The sequence below is a fragment of the Ruditapes philippinarum genome, unplaced genomic scaffold (genome assembly GCF_026571515.1).
Source record: "Ruditapes philippinarum isolate M1 unplaced genomic scaffold, ASM2657151v2 ctg9040_1_1_1_1, whole genome shotgun sequence".
NCBI lineage: Eukaryota > Metazoa > Mollusca > Bivalvia > Venerida > Veneridae > Ruditapes > Ruditapes philippinarum.
The window spans coordinates 17078-38547 of NW_026853769.1; the positions used below are offsets into that span (position 1 = coordinate 17078).

Here is a 21470-nt window from a genome sequence, read left to right on the forward strand (position 1 = left end):
GATAAACGGTCAATGTCACAATGACACTTTGTCTTTTATCTCCGTCCGGTTAATTAGTTCAAATTGAAATAAAATGAGTCAAAATTTGCTAATTGTCACTTTTCCGGAGCCAATTGATGAACACTCTTCCCTCTGAGGCCATTTGGTCAAGTTCAAAGTAAAACTGTAAAATGTAAAATCCTTATTTAATCAATAGGGTTTCTTCAGTCAAAAGGTTGTAAAGAGTGTAATGTATTTTGCATGAAAAAAACTGCAGTTGTAAAAGGCAAACGAAGACTTATAGTATAAGTGTCGTATGGACATAATCTATCTGAACATGTTTAAAATTATTCACTATCTGATCTTGCCAAATTAAATGTGGTTCGTGTGGCAAATCAGCTATAACGTTAAACTATAGTACATTTTTTGCAAACTAATTCTTTTAAAATATCTATATATATTTTTTTCTTTTCAGTAATTGATTATTGTGCTTCAAATCCCTGTGTGCATGGACACTGCACGAATAACTTGGTGACTTTTAAGTGTAGTTGTTCGTATGGATATGAGGGAACTCGCTGTGAGAAAAGTAGGTTGTATCCTCCTGTTTTCACTTTGTCTATAGACGTAACTTCTTTCTCCATTATTTGTCAAATGCAGGATAATTTTGGTTAGCAATAGCAGGCATTAAATATTGCCACCATTTTCGAAATTTAATTTCTCCGTCTTATCTTCATTCGGCATTTTTCTTTTAATCACATGACAAAGATTATATTTTCATTTTCTTCTGGCCACAATATATATATATCACATTATTTGTAAAGATATTTTTCTATCCTCTACATACAACATTGCCCCCCCCCCCCCTAAGCATGTCTTGTGATATTCCATAACAAACCACATGTAATCACTCTTTTTCATTATTTCGTTTTAGTTTGCAGCCGCGACCTTCTTGTCATGATTGACCTATCGCTTTTAAATTACCTATCGACTGTGCACTTCCTGCGAAACTTAGTCAATAAAATGCAGATAGGATCTAACGGTGTGCTGATGGAGGTGGCGAGCTTTGCAGAGTCCAGTGTGCACAATAGATGGAGACTTAGTTCGTATGTGTGACTATAGTATTTATCCTTTAATTTAGTTATTTTCATTAATTAGAATAATATTTTGTAAGGTGAAAAGGTATATAATTTAGTCAAATATTACCTTGTTTAACTCCTTATTGGGCTCATTTGTAGTATTCACCTATATGAAAAAAATAGAACCGCTTTTGGACAAATCTGTCTTACCCTTGTTGGGGCAACATTTATAATATATGTATAAAAATAATGCCTTATCCAATTTTTAGACAACAATTAATAAATTCACATGAACATACATGTTAAATCGTTTATTATACCTTTTTGGAACAATATTCGCAACGTTTACCATAATAACGTATATTGTAATATTCATATATTGAAGGTACACCTCTAAAAGCCGTCTTATACTCGAAATCAGAAACCAGCTGTACCATTTGGTTAAGCTTCCACCTCCGGACATATATGCACCAGTTCATAGTCTAAACATGCAAGGAACCAGTAGAATTGGTGATCGTGCTAACGTTCCGGATGTAGCTTTGATAATTTCTGGTCCTTTCAGACATACCTACTATAACGTCAAATATGAAGCGGAAAAAACAAATATTAATATACCTATAACTACCATTGGAGTTGGCAATACACAGATGCTTGGATCTATCGCCAAAAACAGTGCCCATGCTTTGACTGTCGGAAGGGTAGACGACCTAGTTGACAATGGATTTGTTGACAAAGTTTTGAACCTTCTCTGCTCGTAAAACATATAAGTTCAGTTTATATAAAGAAATACATAAATAGAATGTAAAGTTGTGAAAAATACAAATGAAAGGAATAAATCTATATATTAAACAGTTTAAGTTGTGTCATACTTAAGATAAATCAGCTATAAGAACTTCATAAATGTAAGCATATTCTACCACTTTTGAATGTCCTTTAGATCAACAAAACGTTAATATAGTTCCTTAAGAAATTTAGCAAAAAGTAATTATTTATAGAAACTAATGTTTAGAAACGAGATTAAGCAACGGTAATTGGTTTAATCTCAACAGCCGTCATACAGATGACTTACCATATAACTGATTAGGTCAAAGAGGTCATTGCTTTTCAGAATTTTCTCCATGATTACATGTTACATCAGCCATGCAATTATCAGGGGGTCGAACGTATAGCGGTGCGATACTCCTTTAAGCGAGGTGAATTCATGCGATACGCCCTAATTGCGGACGGGAGCGAAAACGAAAGTGGGTATGAGCATGATTTTTTCCAAATATTTGTTGTCTATTGTAATTTTTTGAAGAATAGCATTGTGCATGCTGATCAGACCTTATAATTGTGCATGATTGTCAAAATAAAATACTAAATTTTATGAAATTGAGGAAGCTATTGAGGTATTTGTTGCTGCAAATTCAACCGTCAACCTGATATGCACATGCAAACGAATAATGTATCAGTCGTTTTAAAACGAGATATTCGATAAGTTTAAGTCCCAACATGTTTATTTTTGAAAACAAAACGATATACAAGAGTAGTTTTCCATATCTATCCGAAAATATATAAAATATTTCCAGTTTTCTTACTGTACGCCTAATATTTGGTCCGATAAACCAACTGTACGCACTAATGTTGGTATGTTTTTCTGTAGCAACTTCCTCATTACAGTACATTCTTATTCAATGTTGATGAAATATCAAACTTTGAGTTTGTATGTTAATCATATGTAAAACACAGTGTCAATTAAAACAACAGTGTCAATTAATGATTTATACTATGATATAGTTAATTTAAATATTCTTTTCTCACAAAGGTTAATCATTAAAATGAGATAAGTTGTGCACAGAAATTTGAAATTCTTTCAAATAATCAATAGTCACGATAATATTCGTTTTGTTTCTTCCATTTATTTATTTTTTGCAATGGAACTTGAAATTTATAAAAAAAATACTGGTCTGATTTCCTCTATGGATTGGATGTTATATAATTTATTATATACAGAGCACATCATTGTATTTCAGTAATTCTGATGTTTGTCATTAGCTCTGTCGCTTTGAATATATAACTATACTACTCCATAACCAGTGTAAACCAAACAGCTTTGTGTATTTGCTTATGAAAGCATTAATACTTTTAGTGATTTAACATATCTGCCAGTAGTTTTACTTTTAAAACTAGGCTTTCTCTGCAACATTTAATGTATAGCATTACCCCTCGCTTTTTTGTAAATATTCATTTCCATTAGGAGTTACTCTTATTGTTAAAGCAAGTGTACCAAGAGATTTGTACTGTTACAGGCCAACAGCACTTTTTAAGGATATAAAATCTGGGCAAGTGTTTTTTTATTTAAATAAAAGTATTATAGATTACAGTATCTGTTCGGGAAATAAAATAAATAACACACAAGCGTTTGTAAGTAACAGTAAAAATATCAACCCTCCTAAAAATACTGTTTCCCTCGGCTAACACATTGGCTAACAGTATTTTCCTTGGGATGATATTTTAACTATAACCCACAAATTCATGTGTTATTTATATACTACTCCATAAGCAGTGTGACTCAATCTAATATTATATACTCGATAGCTTTTTGTTTATTTGCACATGTGTCAGCATCTGAACTTGTGGTACTTTACCTATCTGGCAGTAGTTTTGTTTGTTAATCAATTTGTAATGTTTTAATTGCTCTGCAACATTAACAACTGTGTATTTGCACATGTGAGCATCAGCTGTTCCTAAGAAAGACACTGAGCTGTTTGGTGGCCAATGACTGACTGAATTTTGAAATTGTAGTTTTGTGTTTTTTCCTGACAGGCCACAATTATGTGCACTACAAAAATAGCCTGTTCTAAGCAACATTTTAGAAAAGAATTTTACCACCTAAAGATTTTTACCACTTGGTTCTCAGTTTCTATCTCTAGAACAGCAGTGAAATGTACGTTCACTGTATTGTGTATGTTGTTTGAAATGTTCAATTCTATTTATAATATGAAAAAATATCAGTTTAACAGCAGCATGTACTAAAGATCTTAGAACCTCATGAAGTAAAACAGCCCTTATATCACATATTAACAGCTATTTTTCTGAAATGTTCTGCTTTGAAAGTGAGTTAATTTATACAAGATTTCTTAATTTGTTTCTTAAATTCATTCTTACATATTTTGGTGAAATTCCTACTTTTTATCAAAGATCTTAGAATAAAGGTTACTTTTTTCCAACTCTCAATTATCACAGGATAATTATTATTAATTATTCAAATTAAGTTCAAACACTTATATAGATGGTTATACAAAACTTTTATTTCAAGTAAATCTTTAAGGAAAGAAGAAGATTTTAGAATTCCGGAAACGGGCACATATATGGTAGATATCTTAGTATAATCATAGGAAAACATGGACAGCAGATGTGATAGTGAAAACTATCGAACCTTTAACAGCGTACAGTTATTTTATCGCACCAAAATCCAGCGTACACTTAAATATTTTGACCAGTAAGCGTCTGTGTATATCGGAGCACAAAGGTACTTGCTATGCAACTCAATTATGATTACTGTTATAGAATAAAGAAGAAAAAGAAATTAACTATATTAATATAAGATTGCATTTAGCGATTTTATTCACTGACCCAAAATTAGTTGCCGTCAGTTTACCTTCAATAACTTTTTTAATTATGAATTTAGGCCTCTGTAATTTTGAAGAAATGTGTGTCGGTCCTATCTTCACATCCTCAATACAAAATATGCAATTGTAATTGAAGATTTGTGAAATACTTATTAAAAAAAACACTCACTCTGTTGTGTGTTTACATGGGTAAATCCGCCATTAGGGCGTATCGCATGAAATCACCTCGCTTAAAGGAGTATCGCACCGCTATACGTTCGACCCCCTGATTATGTTTGGCGATGAACATTATGTATGTTTATGCAGAATAAATATTGAACTGAATTTACGGTAGCTAAAACAATAAATGTTAAGTGGATAACGTTGTTGACCACTTAATTATCGCAATGTTTATCAAATAAATACTTAAAACCTAATGTCGATTCAAATATAATCGAGAATGGGAAATCTTAAATTAAGAGTGGTAGGAAAAAAGCCATATACGAAAACGCATTAAATGGAAAAAAATGTAATCAAATATTACCTGGTCTGAAAGTGTAGGTGTTATGGTGCTTGTTTTGCATGCAGAAGGTCGAACGTTCAAATCCCACAAGGGGGTAATACTTTTATAAGGCCTTTTGTATTTTGTTATTATTTTATTTTTTTACTTTCTATTTTATTTATTTTTCTTTTTTCATTTTTTATACATGTATATATTTTTCATGTCTTTTTTATTCATGTGAATGCTATATCATATATAATCAGTTTCAATTCAATTAAATTCAACAATTCAAACAATGCCTTCACCTCTGTGGCACTCTCAGTCGCGCTAGCGTGTTCGTCTCCAGTGTCAAGAGAGTACCACAAATATGTGGTTACCACGGAGAAATGAATGGCGAGGTTTTCATCAAGTGGCTTAATCAAAAGCTAATCCCTAATCTTCTAGCACACACTGTCGTGGTAATAGACAACATGCCTTATAACATTATTTGCGATGATCAACGAAATAAAGATGACGTCCTTCTAACAGCGCCATATCATACACCTCAACCAAATAGCACAGGACTCGTGTGCACGCAATCAAGATGGTTTTCGTTGCAAGCCATTATGTCACGTCAAAAAATGTATTTATAAAAAAATGGACATGCTGGGATTTGAACCCGCACCTGTATAATTGATAAACCAGCGCGCTACCACTACATCACCATACCTCACTTTAAGTAGTAAGGTCAATACGTATTATAATACTATCCATACACACATGACTTACCTTTTCTGAAATGCACTGTTCCATGCTATGTTTACAACGGTATTAAAATAAATAAAATTCAACAGTACATCAGTCTGTAATCTTCTAAATAAATCACAGTCATACAAATTATGAACAGAAGAATTTTCTGGAGCAATGTATAAATAACATAGATAAACATCATTAGGCAACATAAAATATTCATTATCTAAATTCAACCACATAAAGCAATCTACATCTTTTTTTACTAATTTCAAACCTTTATTGATATAGTTTTTTAACACATGCTAATATGCCACTTTGATTCGCTGAGCTCTTTTATTTTGATATTTTCTGAAAGAATGGTAAAACGTATACCCATTTAATTCTATTTTTGATGATTTCTTTGTCCATGTTTCACTTAAGAATATGATTTAAAATTTGACATAAAATTCGTGAAATCAGGATTAAATGTTTTATTTGGGATAAGCCTTCTTAATCCATGAAACACACCTGATTTCTGCTCCGTGGTGATCCTATCTAAGACCGGAAGTCTCGTCATTGTAAAAGCGTCCGTCAATGTAGAGTTTGTCAGTAACTACGTATGACTCCTCCCCAGCCTTCTTTGCGTCTAACCTTATCGGCGGCGTTCCATTACTTCCTTCGAAAATTGTTGGATAATATTGTAGGGTCTTTTCAATTGTTTAGCGTCCATGCGCACCTTTTCTCTGTCTGGGAAATAAGCAATTTATATGGAACGCCATAGCTGCCTTATATTTACTCTTATCAAGTCGTGATGTCCTTTGGATAAATGATGATGTCGTTTCTATAGATGGTGCTATGGTTTTGATAGATGGTGATGTTACATGTATTTTCATATATTGTGATGTCGTTCAGATAGATGGTGATGTAATTTAGATATATGGTGCAGTCATGTTAAAAGACGGTGCTGTGAATTTGATAAATTGTTATCTCGTTTTGTAAGATGGAGCTGTGGTTTTTATAGAAGGTGCTGTTATTTTGATAAATGGTTATGTCGTTTTGTTAGATGGTGCTGTCGATTTGATAAATGGTTAGGTCGTTCTTTTAGTTGATGCTATGGTTGCTATAGATGGTGCTGTAATTTTGATAATGGTTATGTCGTTTTGTTAGATGGTGCTGTGGTTGTTATAGATGGTGCTGTTATTTTGATAAATGGTTATGTCGATTTGTTAGATAGTGCTGTAATTTTGATAAATAGTTATGTCGTTTTGTTAGATGGTGCTGTGGTTGTTATAGATAGTGCTGTAATTTTGATAAATGGTTATGTCGTTTGTAAGATGGTGCTGTAATTTTGATAAATGGTTATGTCGTTTTGTTAGATGATTCTGTGGTTGTTTTAGATGGTGCTGTAATTTTGATAAATGGTTATGTCGATTTGTTAGATGGTGCTGTCGATTTGATAAATGGTTAGGTCGTTCTTTTAGTTGATGCAATGGTTGTTATAGATGGTGCAGTAATTTTGATAAATGGTTATGTCGTTTTGTAAGATGGTCCTGTGGTATTTATATATGGTACTGTAATTTTGATAAATGGTTATGTCGTTTTGTTAGATGGTGCTGTAATTTTGATAAATGATTATGTCGATTTGTTAGATGGTGCTGTAATTTTGATAAATGGTTATGTCGTTTCAATAGACCGTGCTATGGATTTGATAAATGGTAAGGTTGTTTTAATCAATAGTTCTGTGTTTTTGATAAATGGTAATATACATGGTGCTGTGATTTTTGTACATGGTGATGTCTTTCTGAACTGTGGAGATGGTTATTTACTTATTTCTGAGAAAAATATGGCGAAACCTCCTTTAACCCTTTACCTCTAATAGACGTGTTTTGACGGCTCGTAGACCCCCGCCCCTTTTTGAGGCATTAAAAAGTGAAAAATGCCCTATTTAGGCCCTAGACACTGTTTTTCGTTTGAGAAATGTTGTTAAAAAAGTGACCATTTTTTCGGCGCCTTCCCCTTCAAAATGGTACATCAAGGGGATGTGCCCTCTTCTGTTTTTTTGTTTTTCTTTTTTTTTTTTTTGGGGGGGGGGGGGGGGGTTAAAGTAGGCAACAGTCGCCCTCATCGCCAAGAAAAGTTTGGACATGTGACAGGCTAAAATAGCCTCAGGTCGATCGTAAGGTAACGTGTAACCAACGCTGAAAAGCCTTTTGCTCCATCTCAATCCATTGAGAAGTTGCAGCACTTTGAACTCAGTTTGTTTTGATATAAAGAAAAAACAATGCAAAATAGTGATTTTTGGCAATTTTGAGTCGTTCTCCTGTTGCCAATGTTACAGGAAATTTAAGACACACAGCCTATTGTCCAGTCAACACTTGTGCCAATTTTCATCAGTATCAAAGCATTTTTCATAGTTCCATAGCAGTTGAACTTGTAACAGGAGGCTTTTCAATGAAAACGGCCATTTTTCACAATATGCTCATGAAGGAAACAGTTAAATGTTTTTCTCTGAGATTGATAAATTAAAATTGAAATGTTTAACTGATGAAAACAATGGAAGCAATTTTGAAACTTGTGGACATTTTTTGAATATGAAAAGATCATGCCTGATTTTGTATGCAAGTTATCTATACAGGAAATGAAATGAAATACTTTAGAATAAATAACAGTCAAGATATGATGAAACTCAGATTAGAGTGTATAAAAGTTGGCGAAAAACACAGGTCTCCATAATTTAAAATAACCGATCAAAATGTTCCAGTAAACAAACAGGTCATCTATAAATAGATCATCATCATCGTAATAAAAAATAACAGAACCATACATCAAAATAGTATCAGCATGTATAAAAAGAACATCACAACATAGCAAACTAGTATAACCATTTATAAAAAGAACATCATCGTACATCAGAATAGTATAACCATTTATAAAAAGAACATCACCATACATTAAGATAGTATCGTCATTTAAAAATAGAACATCACCATATATCAAAATACATTGTAGTATCACCATTTATAAAAAGAACATCACCATACATCAAAATAGTATAACCATTTATAAAAATAACATCACCATATAACAAAATTACAGCACCATTTATAAAAATAACAGCAACATATATAAAATAACACTACCAGGTATCAAAGTGACACCACCATATATCAAAACGACATCACCATTTATCATTACCACAGCACTATTTATCAAAACAAAAGCACCATCTATGAAAATTACAGCACCAGTTATCAAAGCAACAACACCGTATATAAATTGACCACACCAGGTACCAAAGTGACTCTACCATATATCAAAACGACATCACCATTTATCAAAACCACAGCACCATTTACTTAAACTACAGCACCATCTGTCAAAACGATATCACCATTTATCAAAACCACAGCACCATTTACTTAAACTACAGCACCATCTGTCAAAACGATATCACCATTTATCAAAACCACAGCACCACTTATTAAATCCACAACACAATTTATTCAAACTACAGCACCATCTGTCAAAACGACATAACCATTTATAAAAACCACAGCACCACTTATTAAATCCACAACACCATTTATTCAAACTACAGCACCATCTGTCAAAACGACATAACCATTTATAAAAACCACATCACCACTTATTAAATCCACAGCACCATTTATTTTAACTACAGCACCATCTGTCAAAACGACATAACCATTTATCAAAACCACAGCACCACTTATTAAATCCACAGCACCATTTATTTTAACTACAGCACCATCTTTCAAAACGACATTACCATTTATCAAAACCACAGAACCATTTATTAAATCCACAGCACCATCTGTCAAAACGACATAACCATTTATCAAAACCACATCACCATTTATTATAACTACAGCACCATCTTTCAAAACGACATAACCATTTTTAAAAACCACAGGACCATTTATTTAAACTACAGGACCATCTATCACAACGACATCACCATTTATTAAAACCACATAACCATTTATCAGAACCACAGCACTATCTGTAAAAAGGACATGACCACTTTAGAAGTGTTTATATAAGGCAGCTATGGCGTTCCATAAAATTAAGCTACAATTGGTCTATTGTTTGAAGGCTTAAATTTACCTATACGATGACCTCGATGAAATGTAATCTCTTCTGCGGCATTTCCGTGACTAAGCTGCTCCTCTATTAAGGATAAAACTTTGGCAAAACAATCTGAGTCTTCTCTGTTTTTCCCCCTAATACAAAAAACAAAAAAATGTAAGCATCTTACTTTTAAGTTGTTGCACTTTCATTTTTTTCCTTACTTAGCTCTTTTTATGTTTTTCTTTTTTTGATATATTGAACCATATTTTTGCTTTTCATTTTTTATTAAAGCTACTTTTTTCGATTGAAAACCCCACCCTTTTGTTCCCCCTTTTCTTTTTATCTAGACTATTAACCAGTTTTTTGTTTTCTGTAGTTTAATATTTTAATTGTGATAGCTTGTTTCTATGCACAAAATGCTTAAAAGGGTCCTGTTTAAATTTGTAGTATTGGGAGTTGGGGATTGCCCTTGGAAAAGTAATATGCCTATTTGGGACCCCCTTTTCCAAAAATTTGTTTAAAAGGTGTAGAAAATGTTTGATGGCTTTGTTGGTTACTATTTACAAAGTGTTGACTTCCCTGGTTACTACCCATTGTCTGATATTGTCCATTATCTTGAAGCAATTGTTGAAAATAGTTATTTTGAAGGTTATTATTTGCCATAGCTAACTTTTGTTTTCACAAGTATTTTCCGTGATCTGTGGCGAACTTTTACTCTTTTCCCGTTTTTTTCTTCTCATTTATTATACAATTATCCTTCCTCCTTGACTACATTATTATCCAAAAGCTGACATATCTGTCAATCACTTTAGAATGCATATCACTTTCATTTTTACAAAATTTTGAAAATTTATTTGCCACAAAAATTTGAGCATCCATTACTTCACGCATGCGCATTACCGTTAAGGCGACGTTCAAAGAACACAGCCCCCGACACACAAACTAGTCAGACTAACAGGGCCCAAGAGGGCACCAATTGAAAAGAGGGAAGAAGGCACAAGTGCTGAGAAAGGAGGGGAGATATATGTCAGTTACTGTTACAATTAAAATGTAGAAGTGAAAAAATTTAAGAAATTTAAAAGCGAGTTAGGTGAAATTTTAAAAGGAAAAGTTAGGGCGAAAGGGAAAATAGAGGGGGGGGGTATAAATTTGGAAATGAGGGGAAGATAGGAAAAATCTTTTCGTTAAAAGACAGTTTTAACAAGACAGGACATCACACATGTGTCAGCATTCAAACCATATAATGATACACAATACAAACACGTGAGCCTTTTTTTACTTAACAAGACTATGTTAACTTAGTGACCCAAAGGCGTGCTCTGAAATTCTTCATTCAGGTCCAAGAGTGCAAAGCCGACTCTACGAAGTACACATAGCTTGACTGGGTCTACTCATGGAGACTTATGGAAAGTGCAACATCCCTCTTGCCCCCTAAAATCGGCTTAAATATGATTAACAGGATCAACAAGGAAAGGCGGCGTTCAAAGAACCAATTAACAATTAATTAATTAAAAACCAATTAACGTAAATTAATTAGCTTTTATTAACCACTTTATGCTCGTGCTTAATATAGGTTTTGTTATTGAACTGCATGCGACACTAGCTTTACTGGTAGAATATGACCTTATCCCAAGTGCCCCTAGTATATTATTGCAGGCCTTAACGGGCAAAGGAGTGGATTCTTACCAACGTCCAGTATGCTAGCTTGATAGATTACTTACATGAAACAATCCAAACTCCCTATCTCTCCAAGTACATTTTCCTCACCCTCACCGCCGTTCTCCTTTATTATAAACAGTCGCAAATTATGAGGTTCGTATCCGTGGAACACTATACAGGTCAGAACGAAATTACAAGTTATGAATTTAAAATTTATTTACTGCGACGACGGGGAAAGAGATAACGATGGAAAAGTCATATGCAGATGCTCGTAAATTGGTTACTTTTTTCTGGGGTTTTATGTTGTCATCAAGGGAATATGTGTTTTTTTGCCTATGATACAAAAGAGAAAGAACATCAAAACACTCAGCAATCTGATTTATACTCGGGGCTACGGCCCCTCGTACAAATCAGATAGTCTCGTGTTTCGATGCTCTTTCTATAACTTGTGTCATAGTTTGGGGTCGTTTCTATAAAAATGTGTTATAGTTGTATCATAGTTTGGGAACTTTTCTGTTGAAAATGTGTCAGAGTTAACTCGTATACATTTACATGCACAGTGCTTTAACTGGACTACATGTATTCAAGAGAATACCCATTGATAAATTTAAAAGCAGGCAACCTAAACTTAGGGTGTTTACGTGTACATGTATTAAATATTTATGAAATAAACTACAAACAAAGTAACCTTCCAAAACATTCACTGTTCATATGCATAAAAATACTTCCACAGAAACAGGTAACATAACATATGATTTATTTGTTAAATTCATTACAAATCAGCTGTATATAAAACAGTACAAGACAAAAAACTGTTTTAATGCATGTAGATATATATAGTCATAAACTACTTAAACTGAGTGTTCGGTAGTACATGTAGTTCAATTCATTATAAACAGAGAATATTCAAGACTTTGTCAACAAAATCATTATCAACTAAGTCGTTTACACTCCTGACATTTAAAGCGTGTGAACTGTCTTTTGCGATAGACCGAAGCATCTGTGTGTTAACATTGCCCACTCCTATTGTTACAATCGGCATAACCGTGTTTATTCTATCCGACTCAGATTTGGAGCTATACTGGCTATTTTTGAATGGACCAGTGATGATCAAAGCTACATCTGGAACATCATAACGACCATCATGTCCGCCTGTTGCGTGGATATATAAGCTATGTACCGGTTGAAATATATCAGGAAGTCCAGACATTGGTTGATGCTGGAGATGTCCAATTGAAGATAGTAGACTGATTTTGTTGGTGTTCCTGTTGAAAGATTTTCGTACAATAATTAGATACTTTCTTTTACAAATAGTCTGGAATAATCTTGGCGAAGATGACAGAATGGTTGTCATTAAAGTCGGATGATTATGTACGAATGAATTCGCTGTCAAGTAATTACATTGCTTAACAATAAAAAACCCCGATATTCGGTAAACATTTTTCAAAGCAAGCTATATTCATTATATTAAGATACAGCCTGGAAAGGTGCAGCTAATAAAGGAAGTAAGAAAAAAACTAACAAAAAACAAAACAAACAAAAAACAACAAGAAAACAAAACAAAAAACAACAACAACAACAACACAACTTCTATTGATATTTTTTCATGTGAAAAAAAAACAACAAAATGTAAGGCATTGACACTTTGACTTTAACCCGTTAAAAATCTTGCAATGATACGAACAAGCATTTTTGTTTTCCATCTTGTAAAAATGTGTTCATGATTCAAATTCAGGCAAAACTAATTACACAAATTCAGCAGAATAAATTATACTTTTATCACTCATACATACCAACCAAGTCCCCAACCAAAAGCAACACCAGATTCGTAAAACGTTGACACTCCCATGTATATACCATTGGATCCTATTTGCATTTTGCTGACTAGTTTTTGCAAGAATTGCCTGGTTGATGGGACATAATAATTGCTAAGGAGCGTTTGGTCGATTTTGACTAGAACGTCCCGGCTACAAGCTGAAATAGGTGTTTACAAAGTAATAGACAGCACACATAAAAAACAAACAAAAAGTATGTAATAAAAGAAAACACAAACAATAAAAGACTTATTCACCAACAAAAAAGGACTTTAGTAGTGCTACTAAATAATCATATTTGAAAACATCTTTATTAACATAAAGAATACAAAAGATATTATGTAGCGGTAGATAATAATTGGTCAAATGAATTTGATAACAGCAAACAAAACAACTAACACAAATGAAGTCACAAATTATAATACAATGTACATCTTATGTCAAATAGACAACACTAACAGATAAAGAAGACCTACCTTCACGTTGGAACAATAACATATTGCCTACCTGTATCACAGTGGTTGCCCACATATCCAATGGTACAATTACACTTATATGACATCAAGTCGCCCGTGCATTGTCCATGTAAACACGGATTTGAAGCACATTGATCTATCACTACATTTAAAAGCAAAATGACGCCTTCAAATATATTTGTGAAAATATATTTCAGAATCTATAATTGATTTCATATATGAATTTGCAAGATTATGAATATAAATGGTCAACACTAAAATAACCAATTTAAAACAAAGATTTAAAAGATCTAGAAAAATGAAACATGATAATCATGATGTTTCTACCAAATTATAATTATTCTACTTGTACCGATCAAAGCGTTATATGATAGCGTATTGCTGTCTTTTTTCTGATCCTTAGATTTGTCATATCTTACATGAATTACAAGTTGTTCCTGTCCATCCGTGTTCACAATAACAAATGAAATGTCTGCCGCTCGGTGTGCACGTGCCATGTACACATGGATTTCATAAAGGTTATGTGCTGTAAAGGGGAATATTTTTGAATTTTTATATTCTTTCTACGAAATTTTTTGACCCTTTTTTTTTTAATTCAAAAGCAAAAAAAACATTAAATTTGCAAGGTTATAACGTTTAATATTTCGTCAATTCCCCATAAATAACAAAAAAATGTCCCCCTAAGATTTTTTTTGATATCAAAAAATGTTAAGAAACTGTTCATTAAATTATCGAAGAAAAGGGATTCTTTATTGGAAAGACACACTGTAATCTAGTACACTTTAAAAAGGATTCAGTGCATGAAATCGCAGACACAATAAAAGTGCAATTTATCTTTGGAACGAAGGCAGACTAGTTAAAACTTACCAAAGTCGCATAGCTGCCCTGTATAACCACTGTTGCATATACAAGAAAATGTACCATTTTCAAAACTTGAGCAGAAACCATTGTAACATGGAGAATTTGTGCAGGGATCAGCTACAAAAGAAAAGTATAACAGGAAATGTCGAAAGACACATATGTCCCATTTCTAGCCATTGACTCGTTCTATTGGTAATTTCATTGTAGAAACTTGCCATATATGGGTACATGGAAGTGTTCAGTTGTGGGGAAAAGTGACCTACTTGTAATATCCAATCAATATGTGAAATTGACCTTTGAACTAGTTACCCCATAATGACTAATCAATATGTGAAATATGAAGACTTTGTGATAAAAAGTTTTCAAAGTAATGAGCGGAAACCATTCTTAATTTTAAGGCCATTTTGACCTTGACAATTGCTTCAGTGGTTCCAAAATAATAGAGGTCATCTAATACAAATGACTATTCAATACGTGAAATATGAAGACTTTATGATATATAGTTTTCAGGATATAAGCGAAAACCATTCTAACATTTAAGGTCCCTGTGACCTTGACCCTTGAAATAGTGACCTAAAGTCAATAGGGGTCATTTACTATATATGACAAATCAATACGTGAAATATGAAGACTTTGTGATTGATAGCTTTCAAGATAATAAGCGGAAACCATTCTAACATTTAAGGCCTCCCCTGTCCTTGATCTTTGACCTAGAGACCCTAAAATTAATAGGGGTCAACTACTAGTTATGATCAATCTGTATATGAATTATGAAGATTGAAAGACCGGCGGACCGACAGACATAAGCAAAACAATATACACCCTCTCCTTCGAAGGTGGCAAGCCTTTCTCATTTCACAGTAAGACAATAACAATAATAATAATAATATAGTAAAACAAAAAATTAATTAGAGTAATAATAATATTGACTATTATCATTGATATAAATTATAAATTAAATAAGATATTAATTATCAAAAGGATAATAGTATTAATATAGGCATTAATATTAATATAAAATATTCATTACGGGCAATAAACTTGCTCATAGTCTTCTTCGATATCATTTTCAAGAATTTTTGTTCTGACGTTAAAAAATGTCAAATAATTTACACTTACGAGTTTTGCAATTCGATCCTATCCAGCCTTGTTCACAAGAACACACATATGAGTGAACGCTGGATGAACATGTCCCATGAGCACATGGGTTGGATACACAATGGTCAACCGCTTAAATATAATGATTTAAAATTAAATCATAAATTAAATTGCATTTTCATAAGTTGTTTACGGTACTAGGCGATATTTATTTCTGTTTGGATGGGGGACTAACGTTTGGAGTTGAGTCCATAAAGAATTGGTACTGGCGTTGTACCTGGAAAGAGCTTCATGATCCAAGGAGAGCTCGAAGCCATAATTCTCATTTTTTTAAATCCAGGTGTAAGTTTGTATCTTCAAGAGTCAAAGAAGATATAAAACGTACTTAAGGCGCCGGTATAACCAATGGAACATGTACAGAATAAACGGCGATTTCAAAGTCGTACACCATATAAGCATGGGGAACTACTACAAGGGTCAGCTGTAAAATGATTATAGCTTATACACAATTATAGCAAAAGATAACAAAATAACATGGTTATAATGAGAATATTTTGTTAATTATGACAAAAATGAATGTACAAGCAAATTTGTTGAATTTATATCCCTCGCCGAGTACTGGTTATAATTAACACAACAACTGATGACATAAGGCTTTATATATATTAATCATGGCATAAACAGTAATATTCTTTGAACTTGATACATATTCAGGGCAATAACAGAGCCATAACTTTGTGTTAAATAGTTATATCTGGAAATGCCAATGAGATGTATGCATACAGCCTAACTAATCAAGGGCCATAAATCTGAGTTATAAGTATCTGACCGGAACAAGGCGACTATATGCACATCTCCTCTTAGTATCCCATAAAGTTTCATTGAATTCAAGCCAGTAGTTACAGAGAAGTAGCACGGAAACGATTATTGCTCTGGTTGTATATTGCCTAAGTTATCAAGGGTCATAACTCTAAGTTAAAATGTCTGACCCGAACAAGGCGACAATATGTGCATCTCCTCTTGGTATTGAAGGTTCCAATAAAGTGTCATTGAATTCCATCCAGTAGTTGCAGAGAAGTAGCGAGGAAACGAATATTTTTCTATATGCATACTGCATAACTAATCAAGGGCCAGAACTCTGAGTTAAACTGTCTGACCGGAACAAGGCGACGATATGTGCCTCTCCTCTTGGTATTGAACGTTCCCATAAAGTTTCGTTGAATTCCAGCCAGTAGTTGCAGAGAACTGTTGCGGAAACGATTTTTTTCTCTATATGCATACTGCATAACTAATCAAGGGCCATAACTCTGAGTCAAAGTGTCTGACCGGAACAAGGCAACGATATGCGCATCTCCTCTTGGTATTGAAGATTCCCATAAAGTTTCGTTGAATTCCAGACAGTAGTTGCAGAGAAGTAGCGCGGAAACGATTTTTACTCTATATGCACTCTGCATAATTAATCAAGGGCTATAACTCTGAGTTAAAGTGTCTGACCGGAACAAGCCGATGATATGCGCATCTCCTCTTGGTATTGAAGATTCCCATAAAGTTTCGTTGAATTCCAGCAAGTAGTTGCAGAGAAGTAGCGCGGAAACGATTTTTACTCCATATGCATAATGCATAACTAATCAAGGGCCATTACTCTGAGTTAAAGTGTCTGACCGGAGCAAACCGACGATATGCGCATCTCCTCTTGGCATTGAAGGTTCCCATAAAGTTTTGTTGAATTCCAGCCGGCAGTTGCAAAGAAGTAGTGCGGAAACGATTTTTACCCTATATGCATACTACATAACTAATCAAGGGCCATAACTCTGAGTTAAAGGGTCTGACCGGGACAAGCCGAAGATATGCGCATCTCCTCTTGATATTGATGATTCCCATAAAAATTCGTTGAATTCCAGCCAGTAGTTGCAGAGAACTAGTCCGGAAACGAAATTCGGACGGACGGAAGACGGACGGACGGACAACGCCAAAACTATATCCCCCTCCCGATTCCATCGGCGGGGGATAATAATCAGTTGGTGAGTTCATTTATGCTCACTTTAGCATTTTGAGCTCAGAGGTGAGCTTGTGTTTGACACTCTCGTTCATCGACAACCACAATTAAACATCTCTTCCTCAATAACAACATAGATTCTGACCAAATGCTTATATATTTAACATTAAGCATTGGCTATCAGAATTTTACAAAAGTTAAATTAATCGTGCATTTGAATGAATACAAATGTAAATGGTAGCGCCCTTGGGGTAACTAAATCTATAGACTTATACAGTAATCATGCCACTAATATCTTCACCCTAAAAGCTTCAGTGCCTAGTACACAGACATTGGCGCTATAGCAGTTTCCAGATAACTGATCTTGAATCTAGCAATTGTAATAATTCATTTGTGTTTTCAAACAAACATAGTTTCATACGCAATGCTTTAATACCTTGCACACCCATATTAACCATATATTTTGTTAAATAATACATTTAAAATAGATCTTAAATAAAAAAAGTATTTGTCAATAAGCGTATAGCTTCCACACAATCAAACTAAAATAAATTAGTATAAACTTAATAATTTATTGTTGAATGCTTGGATATCAGGTCACACTAAAAACGCTAATACCACATTTAGACAATACAGCTGAATCCATTACTTTCACGGACTGAATATGACTGTCCTTTGCCAGCACCGCTCAGTCTGACCATGCTCTTGGTAGCTTTTTTGTTAAATTTGAAATTGAAAACACTTAAACGTTCAATGAACAGTTTGAAATTCAAAACGAGACAACTTTATTGTACCAATTGAGAAGGTCAATAATTTTACTGAGGCTAACGAGTATTTTTGTAAAATAATCAACTTTGATTGAGCTACCATCTAATTCGTTGTTTTCATTACGGGGATGGGGACGGGGAGGGAGTTGAATTCAAATTCGAAATCTGAAATTGGTTTATTTATAACCGAGACCGGACTGTTGTACCAGGCAAGAGATTCCACCCACTGCGGCACTGCACAGTTTTGTGCATTGTGTATTTGGTTATTCAAAGTACATTACCTAATTAATGTATGTATGGTATGTGCCAAGAATAACATGGTTAACACACTAATCAGGTTCTACTAAAAATAGATTAATTTTAGGCTTATAATAAATTAATAATCAATATGGAATAGCATACCTGTTGTCAAAGCGGTAGTTGTTTTGATGGTTATTTCTGTTGTTGTCTTAATAGACGTTGTTGTTGTTGTGTTTGGTTGTGATGGTAACGTTGTGATTACAGGAACATTACATAAGTCTCTATCGCAACATTGAACTGTCAAATATCTTGAATGCAATGTTCTTTTCGTTCCAGTGTTACAATACTGAAGGAAAATAGTTCAAATGACATTTATAAAAAAGAACAACACACAAATGACATCTATAAAAAGAACCACAATAACCAACTCCCAACCCGTCCTCGAATTTCTAATGGGTAAAGAGAACAATGTGAAATTGAACTCGGAGCTTATACCATCACGGTCCCCCAGGGTGAGAAAAATGTGCAGCCTGACCGGGACTCGAACCCGGGACCCTCGGAATACCGTACCGCGGCTCTACCGACTGAGCAATCCGGCCGCTTACACATCTTCTTCCCTAAATAGTGAACAGTTCTGAACCGTGACATATGGCATCCCCGGTAGGGACCAGCTCTGACTGGGTGTTCAATATTTATTTTGATGATGTGTAAATGAAAACCTATAAAATGAATAAACAATTATAAATACATGAAATGCAAAACACAAATTAAAATACAAATTCAATATCGATATCATTTCAACAATTCACATTTCAAACAATTCCAACTATTTAATTCATACATTTCAATACATTTATTTTAAGTAATTTTAAGTAAAACGTATCTTACCAGGTGCAACTGGCTGACCTCTGTTATATAAAATTATAAATATCAAATCCGTTCTATAAAGAACAAACGTAAAGTTGATTTATATAAATATAATATTCAAAATGTTCTATGAAGAACTACTGAAGTTCACCTTACAATGCAAAGTATGAAAATGATTTTTTAGAAAAGGAATGTAGATTGCCCATGCATAAAATGATATGAAATCACTCTCATCCAATCACATTCTTACTTAACAAATATACAAGATATTTATTGGACATCACTTAACAACACAGGACATAACAAGGACATAACAAGAGACAGTTCACTGAGCATAGTAACTCACAACAAGAACAAGACTTTACCCATAATTCTTATATAATGATGAATGAAAATGATGTCATGTGATTATGCCTGGATGAATGAAAATGTACAGTTAGTTATTCACTACAGTGATTACAACTGTGTTTGTAAATATAGGATGAGTATACAGATAGACAGTAAATTGACCTTATCTACATGACATTTATAAAAAAGAACAACTCACAAATGACATCGCAACATTGCAACATTGCACTGTCAAAGATCTTGAATGCAATGCTCATTTTTTTCAGTGTTACAATACTGGATAAAAATAGTTCAAATGACATTAAAACACACACACACACGCGCGCACGCGAACACGCGCACGCGCAATTGCACACGCGTAAGCGCGCACACACGCATGCGCATGCGCACGCACGCACAAAATCAATATCATCAAAACATTAGCCAAGTCCCAACTTGAACTCATACTGTCTTTGTTAATATACTCCCGTACGGCATTTTGTCAACATGATATTTAAAATTTAAAGAAAAATTACTTTACTTAAAATTTTCTACTGTATATTGTTTTAAAAAAGAATATAAAAGAAGTACAAAAAACATGAAAAACTATACAAAATAAAAAAAATTTACCTTTGGTAGTACACCCCCCTTAATAATTGATAGTAAACAAAGATAAAATCCAAACCAAAACTTTAATGACTTAGGTCTCCCCATTTACCACAACGCTCTACTTATCGAGCTAACCGGACAGTTACGCTGCAGTTAAGTCAATTTCCTGGACCAAACCAGTTTTTCTACCATATCAACAATTCTGCTTCAGAAATATAGCTTAAATATCCATGTACGATACTTTGATCTGGAATGCTGACTTGCGAATATAATATTATTATGACTAGATATTGTTTTAAACTTCTTTTTCTTACTACAATGCTGTTAAAGAAGATACCTATAATTTCTAGATATGATTATCAAACTTACATTTTCTGACGCACATCTAAGACTGTATGTGACCTGACCATTCCCTTTAGTTGTTATTATCTCTAGCAAACACTTCTAAAATGTCAACACAAATATATAAATACTAAAAACCAGGCCAAAAGAACATGGACATAGTCTGGCGAATCTTGTTAACGTGACCAGTAAGAAAACATGGAGACCTGGAGAAGGATAATATACCCAATTATTACACTGTATGTGACATTGTTATAAAAACAATATAATTAAATTATCAAATCCCTGGCTACCAATTTTGAGAGAGAAAAAAGAAACACAACAAAACAACGAGCAAGCGAACGTACGATCATTTTGTTTTTAGCATCTTGCATGCATCATTTTAGAAATATATTAAAAAACTGGGAGCATACTCGTAATTTTAAGAAAAACTTAATATTTTTACAACGTAAAACTTGTAAAAG

General features: G+C 33.6%; 1 protein-coding gene and 1 long non-coding RNA gene across 2 annotated transcripts; both read right to left on the bottom strand.

Moving 5' to 3' along the window:
- Positions 1-12355: 12355 nt before the first annotated feature.
- On the bottom strand, positions 12356-14403 carry LOC132737802 (uncharacterized). The gene is made up of 4 exons (XM_060725150.1): positions 14319-14403; positions 13931-14041; positions 13403-13583; positions 12356-12874 (listed from the first exon to the last, which is right to left on the bottom strand). The coding sequence occupies exons 2-4, from the start codon at positions 13983-13985 to the stop codon at positions 12499-12501; spliced, it is 612 nt and encodes a 203-aa protein (XP_060581133.1). The 5' UTR covers positions 13986-14041; positions 14319-14403; the 3' UTR covers positions 12356-12498.
- A 363-nt stretch (positions 14404-14766) lies between these two features.
- LOC132737803 (uncharacterized) lies at positions 14767-21110 on the bottom strand. Its single transcript, XR_009626782.1, has 4 exons — positions 21034-21110; positions 19024-19207; positions 15880-15990; positions 14767-14877 (listed from the first exon to the last, which is right to left on the bottom strand). It is a non-coding gene; the product is annotated as an uncharacterized LOC132737803 (long non-coding RNA).
- Between the last annotated feature and the right edge of the window lie 360 nt (positions 21111-21470).

Coding starts and splice junctions, on each gene's coding strand:
- LOC132737802 (XM_060725150.1), bottom strand. CDS start 13,985: ATGTCATATAAGTGTAATTGTACCATTGGATATGTGGGCAACCACTGT. Junction 13,584..13,930: donor GGGCAACCACTGTGATACAG/GTAGGCAATATG, acceptor CACCTATTTCAG/CTTGTAGCCGGGACGTTCTA. Junction 12,875..13,402: donor TTTGGTTGGGGACTTGGTTG/GTATGTATGAGT, acceptor ATCTTTCAACAG/GAACACCAACAAAATCAGTC.